The sequence below is a fragment of the Anguilla anguilla genome, chromosome 16 (assembly GCF_013347855.1).
Source record: "Anguilla anguilla isolate fAngAng1 chromosome 16, fAngAng1.pri, whole genome shotgun sequence".
Taxonomy (NCBI): Eukaryota; Metazoa; Chordata; class Actinopteri; order Anguilliformes; family Anguillidae; genus Anguilla; species Anguilla anguilla.
The window spans coordinates 23,936,620-23,956,083 of NC_049216.1; the positions used below are offsets into that span (position 1 = coordinate 23,936,620).

Genomic DNA, 19,464 nt, shown 5'->3' on the forward strand with positions numbered 1-19,464 from the left:
CTCATTCTGTTAACATGAACCCTTTATTTCAGTTACTCAACTGTGAACTTCTGCTTGTAGTTACGTATTAATTACACCTATAATAGCTGGGTATTTACATCCAACTCATGCTCCATCTAATGGAAGGTGAGGCTGTTTCCAGCCTTTAAAGTTTTACTGGGTCCACATCCAAAGAAATTTTTTTTTAAATGGGCCTTAATCTGGTACTGAATTCTAGGATGAGCAGTGTTCCGCTTGTCAGTATACGGGGAATACAAGCAGGGATTTTTATCTGTACAAAGCCAAAAGCTGTACCTTTGTGTAAAATATTCAGTGCATGACCTTATTGTACTGCAGAATGTTATCTGAAAAAGGTGATTGGTGGCTGTCTGTGTGCGAGTTAGGAGTGGTAATGGCCTGAGCTAACACAAAAACACAATTTCGTAGGCCTGATTCAGAACACAGAGAAAGTCATTCCAATCCAGTGTATCTTTTATGTCACATAGCAACAGTGTGCTGTTAAAAACAGGTCATTTAGAGGACCTCATTTGACATCACAGCTAACAGAATGCTCAGTGCCATCTACTCTCTGCACTTTTCATTTTAATAAGATCATTTAATTTTCAGCTCTGGATAGTAGTAACTCAGATTGTATTTTTTCCCCATGTAGACATTGACTGCTCGAAAGGCAGGCATTTCTTTTGCCCTTGTGACACGATCTACCTTGAACAACGAAGACCTGGTAAGCGTTTCCACATTTCTGTACACGTGGAAATAAATCACACTTCTATCAAAGAGCCTTCAGCTAATAGGAAGCAGCCATGTGCTGCTAATGTAATATACCATGCATAAACGCAAAGAATTGACTGTTATGATTAAGGGGGTGGTGTAGATAAATTCCTGCTCACTGATTTTAAAACCTGTTGTATGGAACAGAATTGAGGTGGCAGGAACATTGCTGTCAGGGTGTTGTGTTGGGCTGTGGACTGAGAGTATACGATCAGAGGGAAATGAAGTAATCTAATCTTGAACGATATGGTTAAACCTCCATAGGAAGGCTGTCTGAAGTGATTGAAGGAAATTGGCTTTTTATGTTTTGTTTTTGTTTTGTTTTTTGTGAACAAGTGGCTATAGAACATTACCACATTTGAATGAAGAATATGGCTCAAAACTCTAAAGCTTATATATATATATATATATATATTTTTTTTTTTTTTTAAATACTTTTCCCCCCCCAGAAATGAGTGTGGTTATACTCATAAGTGGCGTTTAATTTGTAAGGGGTTTCATTTGGAGGGCATCACATTGCCATTGTGGACCGAAGGGGGTGGAGGGATGATGGGGATAGGCTGGGGGATTTCAGTTATACTGTAGCATGTGGGCATTTAGGGAAGGTCCTCAGGCTGTTTCCTTAAGGCTGGCCCATCCCTGAAACACGCAGTTTTGCTCTTTTAATTATGTTTAAAATGTAGCCACAGCAGTTGAGGGTGCTGGATGCCTTAATCAATGATGAGAGAATTTGTCTGGGCTTCTTGACTGACCTCCAGAATTACCTACAGTACATTAATTAGTTTGAATGCCCCCGTTATTGTCTGCACAGTGCCTAATGTGATGTAAATGACTCTAATCCCATTTTAGCAGAAGGTTCTAATGCCAGAGAGTCTCTTAATGCCAGTTTTTCTTGGAAAAGGTTGCTCTTATTCTGTTATGTGAAATGATATAGTGATGCGTACACACACACACACACACACATATTCCACCAAGGAGTGTCCAAGAGGAACCCAAGGTGATTCATGAGATGAGTTATCTGTTGATTGCTTTTTAACATTTTTATTCTTTTGAAGAGATAATGGGAAATATTCACAACTGAATTTGTTTTTGGAACGGCTCATTGTTTGTTGCAATGCAGACATAGGAAATTTAAGTTGCATGTTTCTGCTTGCGTATTTTTGGCCGGTTGTCTTTGATTGAAACTGTTCAGAACGGGGTTGGGGTCCTAGGTTAATATGCCAAAGGCTCCAGAATAAAAGAAGTCTTCTTTTTCCATCACCCTATGAACATGACATTTTTGCAGCAACCACAGATCAATACAGCATATGTCAGCTATATATAACTTTAAGTTTATGCAGCATATGACACAGTTAATTTAAATAGAAAAATAAATGAATAACTGCAACTTCAGCTGTCAGGCCACTCAACCTTTGGTATGACCCAGGTTAGATCACCCATACTCTAATCTACACAGTGTATTAATCACTGTCAATGAAAAAAGAATGCCGCAGACCTCAGCATTCACTCTGTCTTTGGGGGGTGTTGATTGGGTGATGTGTTGCTGCAGTTCTTTGCACACGGGGGGGGGGGCAGCTTTCTCCAATCTGCTGAGGAGAGTTTCTAGACATGCTATGTCACCAAGCTGTGAAGTCAGAGGATATCACATGGACATCTGGTCTGTGTGAACTCTTTGGATTAAACGTGATGGCATCTGTTTTAAATCGGTCTGATAGCCGGTTGTTTCATTAAGCGGTGTCACTCATTTCTGCCGTAACCATCTGACTGAGTTCCTGGCCAGATTGTAATTCCAAGAGCAGGCATGTGGTGTCTGTGCCTTCACTGTCTGTATATTCATTACGACACCCTGCTCACAATAAATGCCTTCAGATACAGTTCCTTGTAATGATCTTTACAAGCTGATACATGCAGCAAATTTTTGGTGTCATCGGAAACCCCGAACAAGAATGTAAGATTTCACATTCTTTAGTCTTCCCATTAAACACTGATACAAATATTACACAGGCATGGGTTTCGTCTGACCAGAGATGTTGGATCGCGGATAGCATGTAATTCTTTGCAAACATGATTTGAGAGGCTATTGGCAACAAGCTATTCAAATTAGGCAAACGATCTGCAGTGTAATCCATTCAAATCCAGTCAAAACATGGTTTTTATTTCTCAAATATTAATTATGAGAGGGAAAAAAATTGATTTTGAACTTCTACAAGGTGATTTCTGGATTGACGAATTGATAAACTAACAGATACGCATTTGATTTGTGTGGCAAGAGGCAGATTTCTTCATTCTTAAATTGGATACAGCCTATGCAGTTCAGCTCATATTAGCTGAACACAGCATTACATTTTGGCACAAATTAAATAGAACAGGCGTGCAATTTGTCCTTGGCTAATATGTTAGGTTTTTAGTTTGTACAAAATACATATTTTTTTGCTGAATAATAATGCCATGTGATTAAAAACAAAATCAATATTTGTGGCATTCAAGGTTAAGGGCTGAATCTGGTGATTAAAGAAAAAGAAAACTGATTTGCAGTTAATATATAGTTTGGCAGGGGCTATATTTTGAATTAATTACCAGAATCTGTTCAAAACCTGATCTAATAATAGGAAAAATTCAGAAATGAGGTAGAGATAAAATTCCCTGAAATCTTAAATGGCATTCCAGAATTCTCTGAAAGTGGTCCTCTCCTTGCACCTAAAATGACCGTCCAAGACCCAGCACACCTCACTTGACCTATCTCTCTTTTGTTTCAGAAAGTGCACGTCTTAAGGAAGACCTTGCAGGCCCTAATCTATCCGATTTCGTCCACCACGCCTCACAATTTCGAAGTCTGGACGGCGACGACTCCCACGTACTGCTACGAGTGCGAGGGGCTCCTGTGGGGCATCGCGCGCCAGGGCATGCGCTGCACCGAGTGTGGGGTCAAATGCCACGAAAAGTGCCAGGACCTGCTCAACGCCGACTGCCTGCAGCGTGAGTAGACGCTTCCAGCCACGGTGAACTGTAAGAGTGCATTCATCATGGGAAGCGAACGGCGCTGCTATCCCAGCCACCCGTGTCTCTAGTGAGCGTTGCCTTCCTGCAGGCTGATTTGTTAATCAGCTGAGGAATAGTTATAGCCAGTGGTCTTGTGCTTTTTTTTTAGGAACTAGAAATAAATGTTTGTATTGCTACTTAGGATGGAGTTTACAAGGAGACACATACCTGTGAACGTATTGTTTCGTTTTAAATGGTGCCTTATGGCATGTACGCTTGTATACACATGCACGCGCACACACACACACACACACACACACACACAGGTGTGCGCGTGTATGCGCACACCCAGGATGTAGTGCTTTGTCAAGACCATTCAGTGCAACAGGGCAAGTTATGTCAAAAAGAATTTCTCATCAGCCATTCAAATCTCGCTTCAGTCTTCATGTCTGAAATAACTGAGACATCTGGCACGTTGGAAATATCTTTTCTAAGCACAGGACAGAAGAAAGTACACTGATATAGCTGGGTGCCACGTACCCGCTCAGTGTGCAATGTTCCATCTTAACATAGATCTGTTTCTTCTATTGAAGGTGTCACAAAAACAAGCTCTGTTTGTGTTATTATCCTCATGAATATCATTTAACTGTCAATTATGAGACATACCTTCATATTTATTCCGTTGTTAGTTTTGCTTTGCAAGGATTTTGATTGTGGCTGATGCTGCAAACGGCTCTTAATGTTCACAGTGTCTGAAGCTTTCAGGAGGTGAATCTCAGGCCACTGATTTGATTGTGCAGGATGTAGGCTGCTTATTATGCTGTCATCCTTTATTGTGTGTATCTTTGAATTGCACCTTCAAGTATGAAAATCCAGCTGTTTGGCTGCCATGTCATTTAGAAATCTTTCACGTATTCACTGTACCTGTTTAGAGCATTTAAGATACTTAAACAGCCTACATTTTATATGTAATCAATTTAAGCACTGGATATTTACTGAAGCAGTTTAGGTTAAGTACCTGCTGAAAGGTTCCACTCACCCACCTGGGAAATGGACCTGAAATTACAGGTTCAGTTCTGTAACCTACTGCCCCAAAATGTGTTATCATGAAAAAATGATATTTACCCTCAAGTGTTCTTAAAAGGATTTTATTATTATTATTATTATTATTATTATTATTAATAATAATAATCCTGAACTCAGTTGAAACATGCTAAGCCACTATTCGACCAGTTTCTTTTCACTGACCCTTTTAAAATGCATTGGATTATTTGTATTTTGTGAAATGCAAACTTCACTCTTCTTTACTGCTTATCCCTAAATCAGATGCGCTTGAACTGATCTGGAATTTAGTCATTGTTTCGAACAGACATTTAATGTGATTTTAAAGTCTGTGTCTATGACCTTCATGTGAAAACCGGCTTGTTCATTTAGTCTTCTCTGCGGTCGGAAATCTGCGGCCAAAAAAATGTGTCAGGGGCAGCTTCTGCCGATGCTGCAGGCTACATACATGCGGAAAGTTCATGCTGATGCTGGAGAAGCGCTCAGCTTTCCAGTCACGGACTCTCATTTACCCCTTTCCCATTTTCCAAGATGAGATGTCTATATGTCACCTGCAGGAGCCGTGGAGAAGAGCTCCAAGCACGGCGCCGAGGACAAAACCCAGAACATCATCATGGCCATGAAGGAGAGGATGAAGATCCGGGAGAAGAACCGGCCGGAGGTGTTCGAGGTCATCCAGGAGATGTTTGGAGTTTCCAAGGAGGATTTTGTGACCCACCTGAAGACGGCCAAACAGGCGGTGCTTGAGGGCACGTCGAAGTGGTCTGCCAAAATCACCATCACAGGTAGAGTGTCAATCACCCACTGGCCTGGACTCAGTGAACATTTGTCCTTAACCTTGTCTCATGATTAAATTAGTATAGCGTTAAAGAACTTAAGGACAGCTGATGATTGAATCTAGGGCAGCCCCTAGACTCAACTGTAAAGCTTTACAACTTTCACAGTTCTACAGGATTTCTACAGATGAGAATTACAAAATAAAATAACTACTGTGTCTTGGTCCCCCTTCGTGGATTGTGAATCTTGTCACATCTCCCCTGAAAAATGGACTTTCCCAGCAATCATCTGGGATGTAACAGTGGGGTTCAACCTGTTTGGACTTGTTTCCACGGTTCCATTTCAGTCACCATCACGCCACGCTCCTCTCTTTGCGGTCTCCACGGCAACAGAGACCATTCCGGCACAGATTAAATTCATGAACCCTTCATCCTGCACCTCTGAAACTGGAACTTGCTTTTCACTTCGTCCAGTTCGTCAATGTGAAGGGCAGCTGGACAACTCAGATGGCTTTATTTTTTCCCAATTAAGCTTTGCATTGTGTTCATTTAGCTCTTATAGATTTGTTCTACAGTATGAGGTAATGGTAATCAGTCAAAAGCACAGACTCTGAAGGCATACTCCCACTGAGAGTTGTAGCTTCTAAACTTCCCGCATATCTCATCGTCAGGACCCAGAACTGCGCTACTCTGATTGGCCAGTCTTGTTTCCTCAGATACAGACTGCATTTTCCCTGCGCCCCTGGGCAGTGCTACAGGCCCTCTTTATATACCCAAAATCAGCTCCTGGCACATACTTTCCACTGCCCAGTGTCAGAGACGCTCCCCAGTAACCAGTCACAAAAAAAAAGATATATGTATGTTGAATAATTCAATGTGCCACTCATTCATATTTAATGCCCAGCATCCTTTTGCTTTTATGGTTCTGTGAAATTCTACTGCCACAATGAGTAATGGCGGTACGGGCTCTCTAGATTTTTGTACCAGCTGACCCAATTTGGGCTGGCAAATGAGTAAGTGAAAATAATATAATTATATTTCTGGATGTGATATATGCAGTTTCATGTGTTTATGGTTGTGCTATATGTCCTCACAGTGGCCCCTAGTTTAATAACCTTGCCTTTACTGTATAGCTCGGTGCTGACAGTCTGTCTCTCTCTCTCTCTCTTTCTCTCTCTCGCACTTTCACTCTCTCTGTCTCACTCACACTCACACATGCGCACACACACATGCACACGCATGCACACTCACACTCACACACACACGTGCGCACACACACTCACACACATACACATGCACACAGTTATGTGTGCTCAGGGCTTGCAAGCCAAGGACAAGACCGGGTCCAGTGACCCATATGTCACCGTGCAGATTGGCAAGACCAAGCGCCGGACCAAGACCATCTTCGGCAACCTCAACCCTGTCTGGGACGAGAAGTTCTTTTTGTGAGTATCGCTGTGATGAACAGCATTCCATTGATAAAGAGCAGCAAATAATGATCACAAAAGGCTGTCGCTACGTGAAAGATTGAAATAAAACTGACAAAGACCCACAGAATGACCGCCATAAGAGAGGTGCCTGAGAATGTCAGACAGCAGACGCTGTGCACATTCTCATGCTGAGCTTTCTCTCCTTCATAGACTCCTTTCATTCTTTTCTGTCCCTTTTGTGTTTGATTCTGAAGAATCTCTGTGAAATAAAAATTCCGGAATGTCATGTTTACCCCTTCCAAATCCTCACTGTGTATTATGGCAGAGGAGCCGATCATTTTTCCTTCCCTCGGATGGAGGCTAGTGCTAAAATGGAGGTAATGAGGAATGAACTGTAGTCTCTCTGCCTTTCCCCTTTTGCAGAAATGGGATGATTTCTTTTCATATACTCGAAGTGAACTGTGACGACTTTCGTATCCTTGAGCCCACCTTGATAATTTAAATGTCACCAGGAGTCACAGAGAATGACTGAACGTGAATTTCACCCACATTTATATGTATTAAGTCGCCACATAAAACACTATGCCACGGACCCTTGATAAAACGTAGGTGTCAAAATTACACAAGCGAAGCACAGGACAATTTTAGACCTCAGTGTCACAATTTACAGCCTGGCCTTTCGTCAGGGCATGTGAATGGAGTGTGCCTGTAGAATTACTCACTGTTTGGTGTACAGTTTGCGGTACCCCTTTTAGATCTCCCACATTGAAAACCAAATAACATATCATGGAAATTTGTTTTTCATCTGGAAATACCAGACGTCATCTTCATTTATGCGTTGTTGTAAACACTTCTGAAGCTGCCATGTATTTTCGTGGCAGCAGACTATAAATACATCAGTGATGGAACCGTGAGCATTTTCATTTAGGATGAATGTCCTAGAGCAATGCACTCCTAAGCATACTGGGTGTCGAAACAACTCAGACTCATTGATGAAAATCCATAGGATGGAATCACTCCTATTCAAACACTGTGTAAATACTGTGCATAAATGACTGTTTTTAAGCATGGTTTTCAGCTCTGAATATTTATAGAATGCATGCTCATAGTATTTAAATTGGCTTTTCCGGATAATATATTAACTATTAAAAGTCACTTTAGTTTTTAAATACATGTTTCATCTTGGATAGATTATTTATTATTAATTCATTTAATTATTTAGCATTTATTATGATAGGGAAATTCTCATATAGATACATTGTGTAAAACAGTAGTCTAGTGCATTGTACCGTAACATTTCTAAATTACATTTATTTCTAATGATTGTCCCTTGAAGGACTTGTAAAACAAATTATATGTAGATGTCAATGTTAAACATTAAGTACAATCAATGAGATTAAACAACCAAATATCTCCTTGCCGCAGAAAAATAAATGTAGGTGAACAAGACCACTTTAAATAAATGTCTGTTTTTCAACAATAAAGAACCAAATTCTGGTAATGAAAAAGGTCACCTGAAAGGAACCAAGGCTGGGTTGAGCACATTACATTTATTTGGCAGACTCTTTGATCCAAAGTGACGTACAATAAGTGCATACCAAAGGTCATTGGAACAACTACAAAACACAAGTCCGATAATGTTCATAGCTATGAATATCTGTACAAACGTTAAGTTCACACAGTGAACATTACTCTGACTCATAAATCAGATACAAGTTCAATTTGTATGTTACTTTAAATCCTTATCCCAACCATGGCAGTCTTTTGTTACCTGATCCATATGACCTATAATGCTGATCAGCTGAGCTTTTTTTAATCCTCTGTCCACTATTAAATTCCATAAGGGCCCTGCCTTTCTAAAACTGCACATGCTTCTGTGTGAAGTGCTTCACTTACCTTATTACCTACTTCGGTTAGTTTGGTACAAACTGTTACATGTATTTGTAGGCTTGAGTGAAGGGTTGAATGAATTCAGGCTTAACTGTTTAACTGGATGTAAAGCAATTAAATGGAGAACCTCATAATTTATCAAGTTGAGACATTGAGTAGCCATTTCAAGTTGACACAAACAGTATTTGTATCATTCACACGCATAGAAGCTGCACAACAAAGGGCTCACAGCACTTTTAGGCCAAGTAATTTGAAACCCAGATCAATATTCAATTAACAGCTCAATCAATTAGAAATTATGTGCAGTACAAACCAGGAAACTAGAAATTCAGTGTCTCCCTTGGATCAGGATGACAGTAAAGTGTCCAACTCTTAACAGAGTCCAATTTGGACCATATATTATATGTAAGAGGTAATTTAACTCTGAACATTTGAACATCTGAACTCTGTAGGAAGCATAACATTCAGTACAGTGCATCCAGCCGTTCCAAATCAAATGTCTGTTTTGAGATCAAAGCTATCGACACTGCGAGAGTGCATAGCCTTGTACAAATAATGACGCAAACCACCGAAAGTGCAAGATTCTAAAAACACAGCTGAACAAAAGAAAAAAATACTGCTTGCTTGTTTTGTTCTATCCTCTCAACCTAAATGGCAAAAGTGTGTGACAGCGTAAACATACTTGAACAGTGCTATTCAGTTCCACGGCAGATTGATTGTGTGGTAAGAGATCTGCAATTCCCAGAAATGGATCTCAGACTCCCCTGAATTAAAGTAAACCTCTTAGAGAATAAGGAATGCTTTCATTTCATTTCATCTGAGCTGAAGTCCCTTTATGAAAGCACTGCATGTTATCTGAAGCCCCGGTGGGTCCTTGGCAATTCCGTGCACGTTTTCCATCGTGGGTTGAAACTCGATATATTTGGACTGGTTGTGTGTGACAGCGAAGCGGCACCGAAGTTAGGAGAGCGCAGCCTTGGGCACACGGGGGTTTTATATTGATGATAGGGAGGGCGTGAAACCATCTGCTGCCCTGGGACACCGCAGAGGCTCATTGTTCATTGTCTGCCCCCCTGTGCTCGCCCCGCATTGTCTTACGATGAGAATGGGGGGCCAGCAGCTAACGCAGCTGGGAGGAAGAGCGCTAATGAATGCTTCTTCCTCATGCTGGCAGTGCGGTGCGGTGCAGTGGTCGAGAAAACAGCTCTTGTAATTCAGGAATTTCAGGTTCAAATCCCAGGTGTGGCACTGCCATTGTATTCTTGAGCAAGGTAATTAACCTGTGTTTCCTCAGTAAAATATCCAGCGTGTATGCAAAAAAATAGAAGTGTGCCATTTAGGTTGCACAGGAATAAAGGTATCTGATAAGCAAATGATGTACGTTGTGCAATAGAGTGTTATACAGTACTGTACTGTCACTTGCGTTTCCTGGATGGTGTTATAAGCAGGGCAGAGCCGGTGAAAATGCAGGTACTGAGCAGCATGAAAAAAATCACCAGTTTATCCAAAAGGAAGAAAAGGAGAGAAGCCAAAACCTTTCTGAATAATTCATCCCTGGGGAACTTAATGTGTAGGTCATTATAACGAAGTGCTACATAAAGTAAAATGCCTGAAGTGCACATAGAATGCTGATGCAGAGAATAATAAGACATGTTCGCAGTTCCACAGTCTTGTAATGGCCATTACTCATTGCACACAAAGAAGGAGGGTGTTGTGTTGGGATACTTGTGTGTCTTTTAATGGCACCATTAAAAGTGATGCCTGCTGAGCTGTGCCATAATTTATCATCATTTTTTGGGATATTCGACCCCAACATGGCAGGGTCAAGTCGAGAGTGGGCGATGTTCAGGATGAGTATGATGGTAATTGGCTCCCTAATGTATGTATGTTCACAGTATAGCTGGCCAATTGTTATATGAGCAAAAAATAGTTCAACATAAAGTACAATCATGCCTATAATTTTAAATTATATAATTCAGTCAGTTACGCGTAAGAAGCTGTCTCAGAAAAAGAACAATTAGTGTCTGTAGCCTATTGTTATTTTTAAATGGCCTTAAAATTAGAGATGTATGCAAACTAGAATTACACAGTTCATGTTTTTTTTAATTTTTTTTAGCTACTGCTTTTTGCTTCATTGCTTTTCCATTTTATAATTATATAATTATTTTTGCATTATCATCATATTAGCTTCCAACTGTATGAAAATGAGCAAGTTGGCTGTATATAAACTACTGGCAGTAGTACTATTACGTTCCTGCCCTTGTATATTTGTTCTTCGAATGCAAGTGGCATTTAAAGTTACATGATATATACTGTGATCATTTAAGTGAACATTTTTAGTAAGATTTCACTCTGATTCTCAAGATCCGATCAACTGATGTCAGAGACTCTAACAAACAGTGAGACGCCGTACCCTGTGCGAACCGCAGGGGGAAAGGCCAACCTTCAGCCAGCACTGTGCAGTTCATATTTCATACCTTTTCAAACAGTGACAAATGAGTCTGAAAGCATTCAGAGACCGCAATGACCTGGCAATGCATTCAGAGTCTAATCTGTGGACTAGACATGCTTGATAATATGCGTATTTGTTCCAAAGGTGAGGGCTGTATGCCATTGGACTGTAGTACTCAGACGATCTGTGTCGGGTTATTGCAGGACTCGCTCATTGTTCAACTGCTCTGCTAGCTGCGAAGTTAGTGTTTTGTGTTGTGCTGCGAGTGCTGGATCAGTTTTCAGGACCCTGGACAGCGAATAACAGAACCCACTGAAGATCAGGGTGGAGACGGATGAGAGTTTCAGGTTTCAGATGCCAAAAGTGCGAAAGTGCACATTGGAGGTTCAGGAAGGCCTGAAACTACTGTGTCATCTGGGTTCATTTAAACATCCTGCTCTGTAAATGGAAGTGAAGTGCAGATTTGTGGATGCAGTTTGTGTTATAGAAATTTCAACATTTCCTCTGCTGAAATCACTGCCCATGCAAAAAAGCGCCATCTGCTCAGCTGTTAAGGAGAGATCAATTACTCCGCTGGATACTGAGAACAGTCTACGCCCCTTCAAAGAAAGGAGACATTGGAGCAAGAGCCCATATTCCCATAGGGCTTTGCCCAATCGTGTTTGTAAACAGAACAGAACCTCGCCCTTTTTAAAACTCAAAAACCAAAAAATATTGACAATTCTGAAACTGGAGCCAAGTCAGATATCTGACTCATGTATCATACTCTGAATTCTGGGTTCATGTTCCAGTGGAGGTTCCCTTTAAAAAAACATAGTACAATTCAACAGAATAGAGTATATCAGTTACCCTCAAGCCTGGTACTGGAGAACTGCAGAGTGATTTTTGTTTTCGCCTTAAGATCTGCAACCGATTCAGACCCAAGAAACCAGGTGACCTGAGTTAGCCTTGTAATCAACTGCTTTTACTGAGCGATTGCTGTGCTACTCCAGTACTGAATAAGAGCAAAAGCCTGCAACTCTCCAGGACCAGGACTGAGGACCATGGCATCTCATTGTATATTATGAAGTGGACTAAGCTGCTGAAAGATGTGAACAAGGGAGACTGTGTGGGTGTTTCAGTATGAAGTATTGTTTTGTAATACAGTCTGAATTTCCTGCATCTCATGACCAGAGCTCAGCCTCAGCCTTGCCCTGAGTGCTGCTTTGGAGCACAGAGTTCAGCCTCAGCCTTGCTCTTAGTGCTGCTTTGGAACGCAGAGCTCAGCCTCAGCCTTGCTCTGAGTGCCGCTGAACCTCTGCCCTCATTTTTGCAGCATTGCCAGCATTCTCGGGCTCAGCAAGCGCAGCAGCTGCAGACTTATGCTAATCAGCGTGAGACATGCCAGCCTCCTGGTCTGAGATGGGAGCTGTGTAGCTCCCTGTCTCTTTGCTCTGGAGCCACGCTGAGCGCCGAGCAGCACTCCGGCTATCCAACAGGCCCCCGCGGGACACGCTTCCTCCGCCCTGTCTGCAAGACAACTCCGACTACCACTTCCCTGCCGGGGAAGGGCTGGCGAATCCCACCTCTCTGCACACGCCTCAGAGCACCAGAGCAACTGAGAAATGGTTGGGTGGGTGGGAGGTGAGGCACTCAGTGTTGCCAATTCCAGCTGATAGTGGACATATGGAGGGGAATATTGTGATATGCTCCTGTATCTTGAATTTCTTTTTCATGTAACAGCGCATCATAGCTGATGTATACTAATGTTTTAAACATTTTATCTGGTGAGCTACGTGATCAATTCTGTGTGAAAACGTAAAAATGTCTTTTTCTTTACCTTTTAATTTTCTGAAGTCAGTATCTTTGAGTTCAGCATGTGTGCACTATTCAGACAGCACACATTAAATGTGATGTTAACTGCCTGAGATGGACACTGTGCATTGCTTCAGTCATTAGTATGGTAAGTATGGCAGTTAGATAGTGTCATCCTCATGGGATTGGCTTAGATCCTGTGATAAGGATGTGTTCAGACCTCGATAAATTCAGCTCCCTTTACGATATAGATGTGGTCTCTCTTGAGGTTTTTTTAAATGCTTTTAAGTGCTCACATTATTATAGTGAGTATGAGGGGACATTCTGAGATCTGATCATTGGATTAGGCTTGAAAAGCAAGCCGAAGGAGAGAGCATAATTAGCTTCACTAGCACATGTATTATTTTTTTAATGGAAATTCTGCTGCCCGTGATTGGGAAAATGTCCTTCTCCCAATAATGGAATCATCTATTCTGCTTCAATATGCTTATACTACGCTTTCCCCATAACTGTCTCTCAAGGAATAGGATACCTGCTGAGACTTAATTCTTTTGAGGTCATTTTTGACGCACACAGTGTCTGCTACATCTTGGCCCTGATTTAATGAAACCTCTCAGATGTTAGTGGTGGAGACGGTGGCAGATGTGTCCGTGCCGCTCTCCCTCGCCCCCCCTTTACGATTCTTTACACAGTGGCCTTCATTTCTATGCATTAGTCTTTGTCAATTAGAGGGCGAAGCACATACTGTAAATTTGCTTTGAAATGTAATGTACTGCATGTGTTACAGTGAATTAAATAATGAACTTCTTTGCATTATTGGAAATGCTGCATTGAATAAGCAGTGCATCCATTATCCAGCTGTGTGTGTGTGTGTGTGTGGGTGTGCCTGCGTGTGTGTGTCTGTTCATGTACTTGTGCAGAAAAATGCATACATATATATATATATATATATATATAAAACAAACACATGATGCACATATAAGTAACGTACATATGCAAATGCATGTATGTTAATTATCTTGGTGCTCAAAATCTCTATCTGTATAGTTAATTGGAGAGATGTTTTGTACTCATCGCATGTTAGATTCCTTTACACTAAGCCAGTTGCTTGTGGTGCAAGATAACATAAATGCATCCATATGAGCAGGGACATAGACCTGGCTAAGTAAATACTGGAAGTAGTATGTGTGAAACATCACACAAAAAGCGCTGAAGTACTGACGTGGCAGCCTAGGAGGATGACACAGTTGTAAATACATACAAACAATTGCATAATATTACTGATCCCACAGCAGCCTCTGAATTAATAGCAAGTTCTCAAGGGTGAGGATGGAAGGGAGGCCAAATGCAGGCTGAAGAGGTGGGATTCCAGTCTGTGATGTAAGATGGCCGTCTCTCTGTCTGGAGGGCGCTGTAAGTGCCCTGCTATTGTAAATCCTATTGCTTTCTTTCCCTTTTGTATTCCAGCGAGTGCCACAATGCCACAGACCGGATTAAGGTGAGAGTGTGGGACGAGGACGATGACATCAAGTCGCGGGTGAAGCAGCACTTCAAAAAAGAGTCGGATGACTTCCTCGGGCAAACCATCATCGAAGTGCGGACGCTCAGCGGCGAAATGGACGTGTGGTACAACCTAGGTACGCTGAGCCTCTTTGTGCTTCTGCGCGACACTGTGGATTAGTAGAGCAATGCCCTGGTGAGAATCCAGCTTCAGGGCTTCAGCTTCCCTCTCAGGGTGGCTTCACACTAGGAAGGGTACCAATAGCTGTAAACCACATTGATAAAAATCTGTCAGTTATAGTGTAGTCACACCTCACAGCTAAGGTCAGTGGTCTGAAACCTCAGTCCTGGAGGGCCAGGGTGTCTGCAGGGGTCTGTGGTTTGCTTTCAATCAGCAGCTCATTTGGGCCCAGGTAACAAGGTGTTTGGACTTTGTAACCAGTTAATGAACTGAATTAAACACGTAAGTAAACACTAAAACACCCCAAACCCTTCTGGTTTTCAGCTCGACTAGGTTCTCTTGCTACCTGCTATAACATCTCTCAGTGTGTTTTTTAATACTATTGATTGGTTTGATGTATTTTATCATTAACACTGCCACTGCTTTGAAAAAAATCACTCTGGCAACCCCCTGCAATAGCCATTGTTATTGTACTAGGTTTCTTTAATAGCTTTTATCATGGTGTTATAGGCTCCATTAATTTGATCTTGAATGATTTAAACGTGTTCCACAATGTGGTTATTGCTGTGATTATGTGTCATAGTGTGGTATTCTCTAGGCTGGGGACATGTGCTACAATTAAAAGGATCTGTCTGAATGATAGCAAAAGAAGGGCTGTCAGTTATGTCATCACTGTGGCGCATTGATGAGCTCATAGGCTGATGCGCATTTGGCGATTGCGTCGCCCAGCGCATAGGAGGGTTCAGTCAGTTGGGAGTCCACATTTTATTGCTATCTAGCAACCCACGCTGGTCGACTGGGCGCTCGTGGACTGCACGTTGAAGCCGCATACGAAAGGTCTTCCTATGACTCCACTCCATGCGGGCTGTAGTCTGGAATGTGAAAAAGAAGCAGGTGGTGACGGAGGGGAGCCGCGAATGTCTACACCCTCCTGAATTGGCAGCGAGGTTCGCACATGAACGGCTGCTGTTAAAGATAGTTGGACACTTCAAATTAGTTCTGTGCCAAAAAAATATTTTACGAAAATGATGTGCTTGAAATGAGGAAAAATAACAGCGTTCAGCTCGTTGTGGATATGTTTGATACGGTGACCGAGGTTTAAAACCCAATGGTAGATTAACAGCCTCCTCTCCTGACCCCGTTGAAAGCTCTTGATGCGTTTTTGTGTTTGAATTAATGAGCACCTATTTGCTGCTTCCACTTTGTGATTGTAAATATGCTTTTTATTGCTAACATTCTGCCTTTGTCTGTGAGGAAATGTTGAAAAATATCCCTTCACCTGTCTGTGTGCCTGTCATTACAAAATGCCAGGGGAAAGGAAATTCAATTGTTGTGGAGGTCGAAGAGCATGGGGTGGGGGCGGGGGGGGGGGGGGGCTGGGGCGACAACAGCAATTGAAATAAATTACGTTGTCAAAATTACCCCCGTGTGAAACCATAACTGCTGCACTCCATCCTGGTAAAATTGGCGGCTGGGAGAGACTTCTCAAAAGAAATGTTTCTGAAGGCACATTACACAACAAGTGTTCTAGTCTGACTGCACACCGCTGACAATTGAATAAAAGCAGGATGTCACAAAATAGCTTGATGTTCCTGCAAAGAGTAATAACTCAGTTTTATGAGTCATGATCAGATTCACTATAGAATGGGAGGGTTAAAGTGGGAAAATATCCAGCTGCTGATCCTGTGTCTCGCTCCCTGTACATATGCTATATATTGCCAGAAGTATGTGGACACCCCTTCTAATTAGTGGTTTCAGCTATTTGAGCCACACCCATTGCTAACAGGTGCATAAAATCAAACATACAGCCATGCAATCTCCATTGATAAACGCTGGCAGTAAAATGGGTCATACTGAAGAGCTCAGTGACATTTAAAGTGGCACTGTCATAGGAAGGCACATTTCCAACAAGTCAGTTTGTCAAATTTTTGCCCTGAAAGTGCTGGCCAAGTCAACCGTAAGTGCTGTTATTGTGAAGTGGAATCGTACAGGAGCAGCAACAGCTCAGCCGAAAGCGGTAGGCCACACAGGCTCACAGAACGGGACCACCAACAGCTAAAGCATGTAGCATGCAGAACTCATCTGTCCCTGGTTGTAACACTTACCACAGAATTGCAAACTACCTCTGGAAACAATGGCAGCACAAGAACTGTCAAGGGCTTTATGACGTTGGTTTCATAAAGCAGCCATACACAAGCATAAGATCACCATGCGCAATGCCAAGTATCAGCTGGAGTGATGTAAAGCACACCGCCACTGGACTCTGGAGCAGTAGAAACACGTTCTCTGGAGTGATGAATCACGCTTCACTATCCGTCAGTCTGACGGACTAATCTGGGTTTGGTAAGGTCCATAAAGAAATGGTTTTCTGAGTGGTGGGGAAGAACCCTGACCTCTACCCCATCAAACACCTTTGGGATGAATTGGAATGGTGAGTGTGAGCCAGGCCTTGCAACTAACATCTGTGCCAAACCTCACTAATTCTCTTGAGGCTGAATGGAAGCGAATCCCCACAGCCATGTTCCAAAATCTACTGGAAAGCCTTCCCAGAAGAGTGGAGGCTGCTACAGCAGCAAAGGGTGGTCCAGCTTATTAATAGTAATGCCCATGGTTTTGGAATGAGATGTTTAAAAAGTATGTGTGTGGGTGTAATGTTTGGGTGTCCCCATACTTTTGGAAATGTAGTGTATGGGCCTTTTCCAAGGTGAGAGGGGGAATGACATTAAATAAAATTTGCTTCTGCTCTTATTTTTCATCCCTGAAGAAAAACGAACAGATAAATCGGTGGTGTCTGGCGCCATCAGGCTGAAGATCAGCGTGGAGATGAAAGGAGAGGAGAAGGCGGCCCCGCCCCACGGCCAGTATACCTGCTTACATGAGGTAAGCACAGGGCCAAATTCAGTGACCGTGGCCTGTGTTCAATCACCATTTGTCCTTAAATTGGGCTTACAAGTAAATGCAAGTGACACACTTTTCTGTTAAATTAAAGACTTTTCAATGAGCCCTGCAAGTGAACTTGTGCAAATTAGAGATGGGACTTGACAGAAAGGGCGGAGTTACATATGCTGTCAATAACTCGCTAGTCTGAATCAATCACTGTGTTTTGCTGTGTGGAGGGCAAACCCTTTCAATTTGTTCACACACAGCAGTGCTTGACAACTTGTAGATCAAACCATTATAAGGCTCATGAGACCTCACTCTCCCATGGCTCTTAACCATGGCATTTTACAAAATACCTGCGCTAATTCAACTTGCCAGCACTTGATACACACCGTTCACTTGGGCTAATGTGTGTTCCAGTCACTGTACAGTGGCACACCGCCAGAGTGCTTCAAACTTTTTTAATGAGCCTCGTATTAAATTACGGAGTGATCCCTTCAGCCCTCTGGCCTTCATCATAGACTCTAACTGGGTGTAGCATTATATCATTCAGTCAGTCAATTCAGGGCCCAAGGGAATGGGGGGAATAGGCTGCTGTGGATTGTGTGTTAGAATCATCAGCAGCAGACAACACTCTGATTAGTGAAAGAGTTGTGTGAAAATGGAAGAATTTTAATCCTTTAATGATAGGAGTCATGTGCTTACATTACTGCAGCCTGAAGGCTAGTATCAATCTGTACAGTGCACAATGGCTTTAAAAGCCAGTGAGTGCCCCAGGGGGCGAGTATTATCCACCTGCAGATGAGAGGTTAAGGTGGTCGTGGTGGATCACAGCCTGCGAGAGCCGCCTTCAGCCTTTTACCGAAGCTCACAGCTCCTGTTTTCAGCGCCATGTTCTTGGCTTTGCTGCACTGTAGAACCTGTTCCATTACCTGACGGAGGTGAAGAACAGTGGCGTGGTGAAGATCCCTGAGGTGAAGGGTGACGAGGCCTGGAAGGTCTACTTTGACGATGTCTCCCAGGAGATCGTGGACGAGTTCGCCATGCGATACGGGGTGGAGGCCATATATCAGGCAATGACGTGAGTAGCGACCGGCTACTATTCATCTGCTCAGTTCGGTCAGAAATCCCTCAGCCACCATTAAACTGCTCTGGTTCTGTCATAAATCCCTCATCGGCCATTCACCCATTTGATTCTGTCAGAAATCCTTCAGCAGTTCTTTCAAAGCTATTTTCACAGTCAGTACGACCACGTACCTCATCGGCAAGTTGAGATGCATTGAAGGACGCTTTCATTTTGATGGCTTTACCTACTCAAGCTCTATTGATTACAGTGACACAGAAATGAGTGGCATGTATGAAAAAGACCTACTGTCTATGGTATTAGGTCTATTGAATTGGGCATAGATGGTTGAAACAGGCATGGACTTTTCTGAAGAACTGAATTCAGAAAGCAACAGGGAGGAGGTTGTCAGAGGCAGGGTCATGCCAACCCCTCACACGTTTGGAGTGGCAATCAGAAATTACAATCTGTTCACAGCAGGGAGGGATAGAACCTGAGAATGGAGACTGTCTTCCATTCCAGGATGTGTTTGTGTGAGTTACTAACCAATGCAAAACAGAAGTGCATGGCGCATGTTTTTCTTAACTCATTGTCATTTTTCCTTGTGTCGCTGGTGATGCTTGAAAACACCGGCAGTTGACCAGCATTTCTGTATCGTTTCGCTCTCCTCCTGCTCCTGCTCCTGCTCC

General features: G+C 42.5%; 1 protein-coding gene across 4 annotated transcripts in view; it reads left to right on the plus strand.

The window, feature by feature from the left end:
- The window catches only part of LOC118215311 (protein unc-13 homolog C-like), a 98,105-nt gene that overhangs the window by 18,437 nt on the left and 60,204 nt on the right, over positions 1-19,464 (plus strand). For all 4 annotated transcript variants that reach the window (XM_035395981.1, XM_035395983.1, XM_035395982.1 and 1 more), the window contains 7 exons: positions 650-721; positions 3,525-3,744; positions 5,367-5,594; positions 6,889-7,030; positions 14,619-14,788; positions 17,597-17,712; positions 18,630-18,793. In XM_035395981.1, the coding sequence (XP_035251872.1) occupies positions 650-721; positions 3,525-3,744; positions 5,367-5,594; positions 6,889-7,030; positions 14,619-14,788; positions 17,597-17,712; positions 18,630-18,793 (1,112 nt within the window). The remainder of the gene's footprint in view (positions 1-649; positions 722-3,524; positions 3,745-5,366; positions 5,595-6,888; positions 7,031-14,618; positions 14,789-17,596; positions 17,713-18,629; positions 18,794-19,464) is intronic.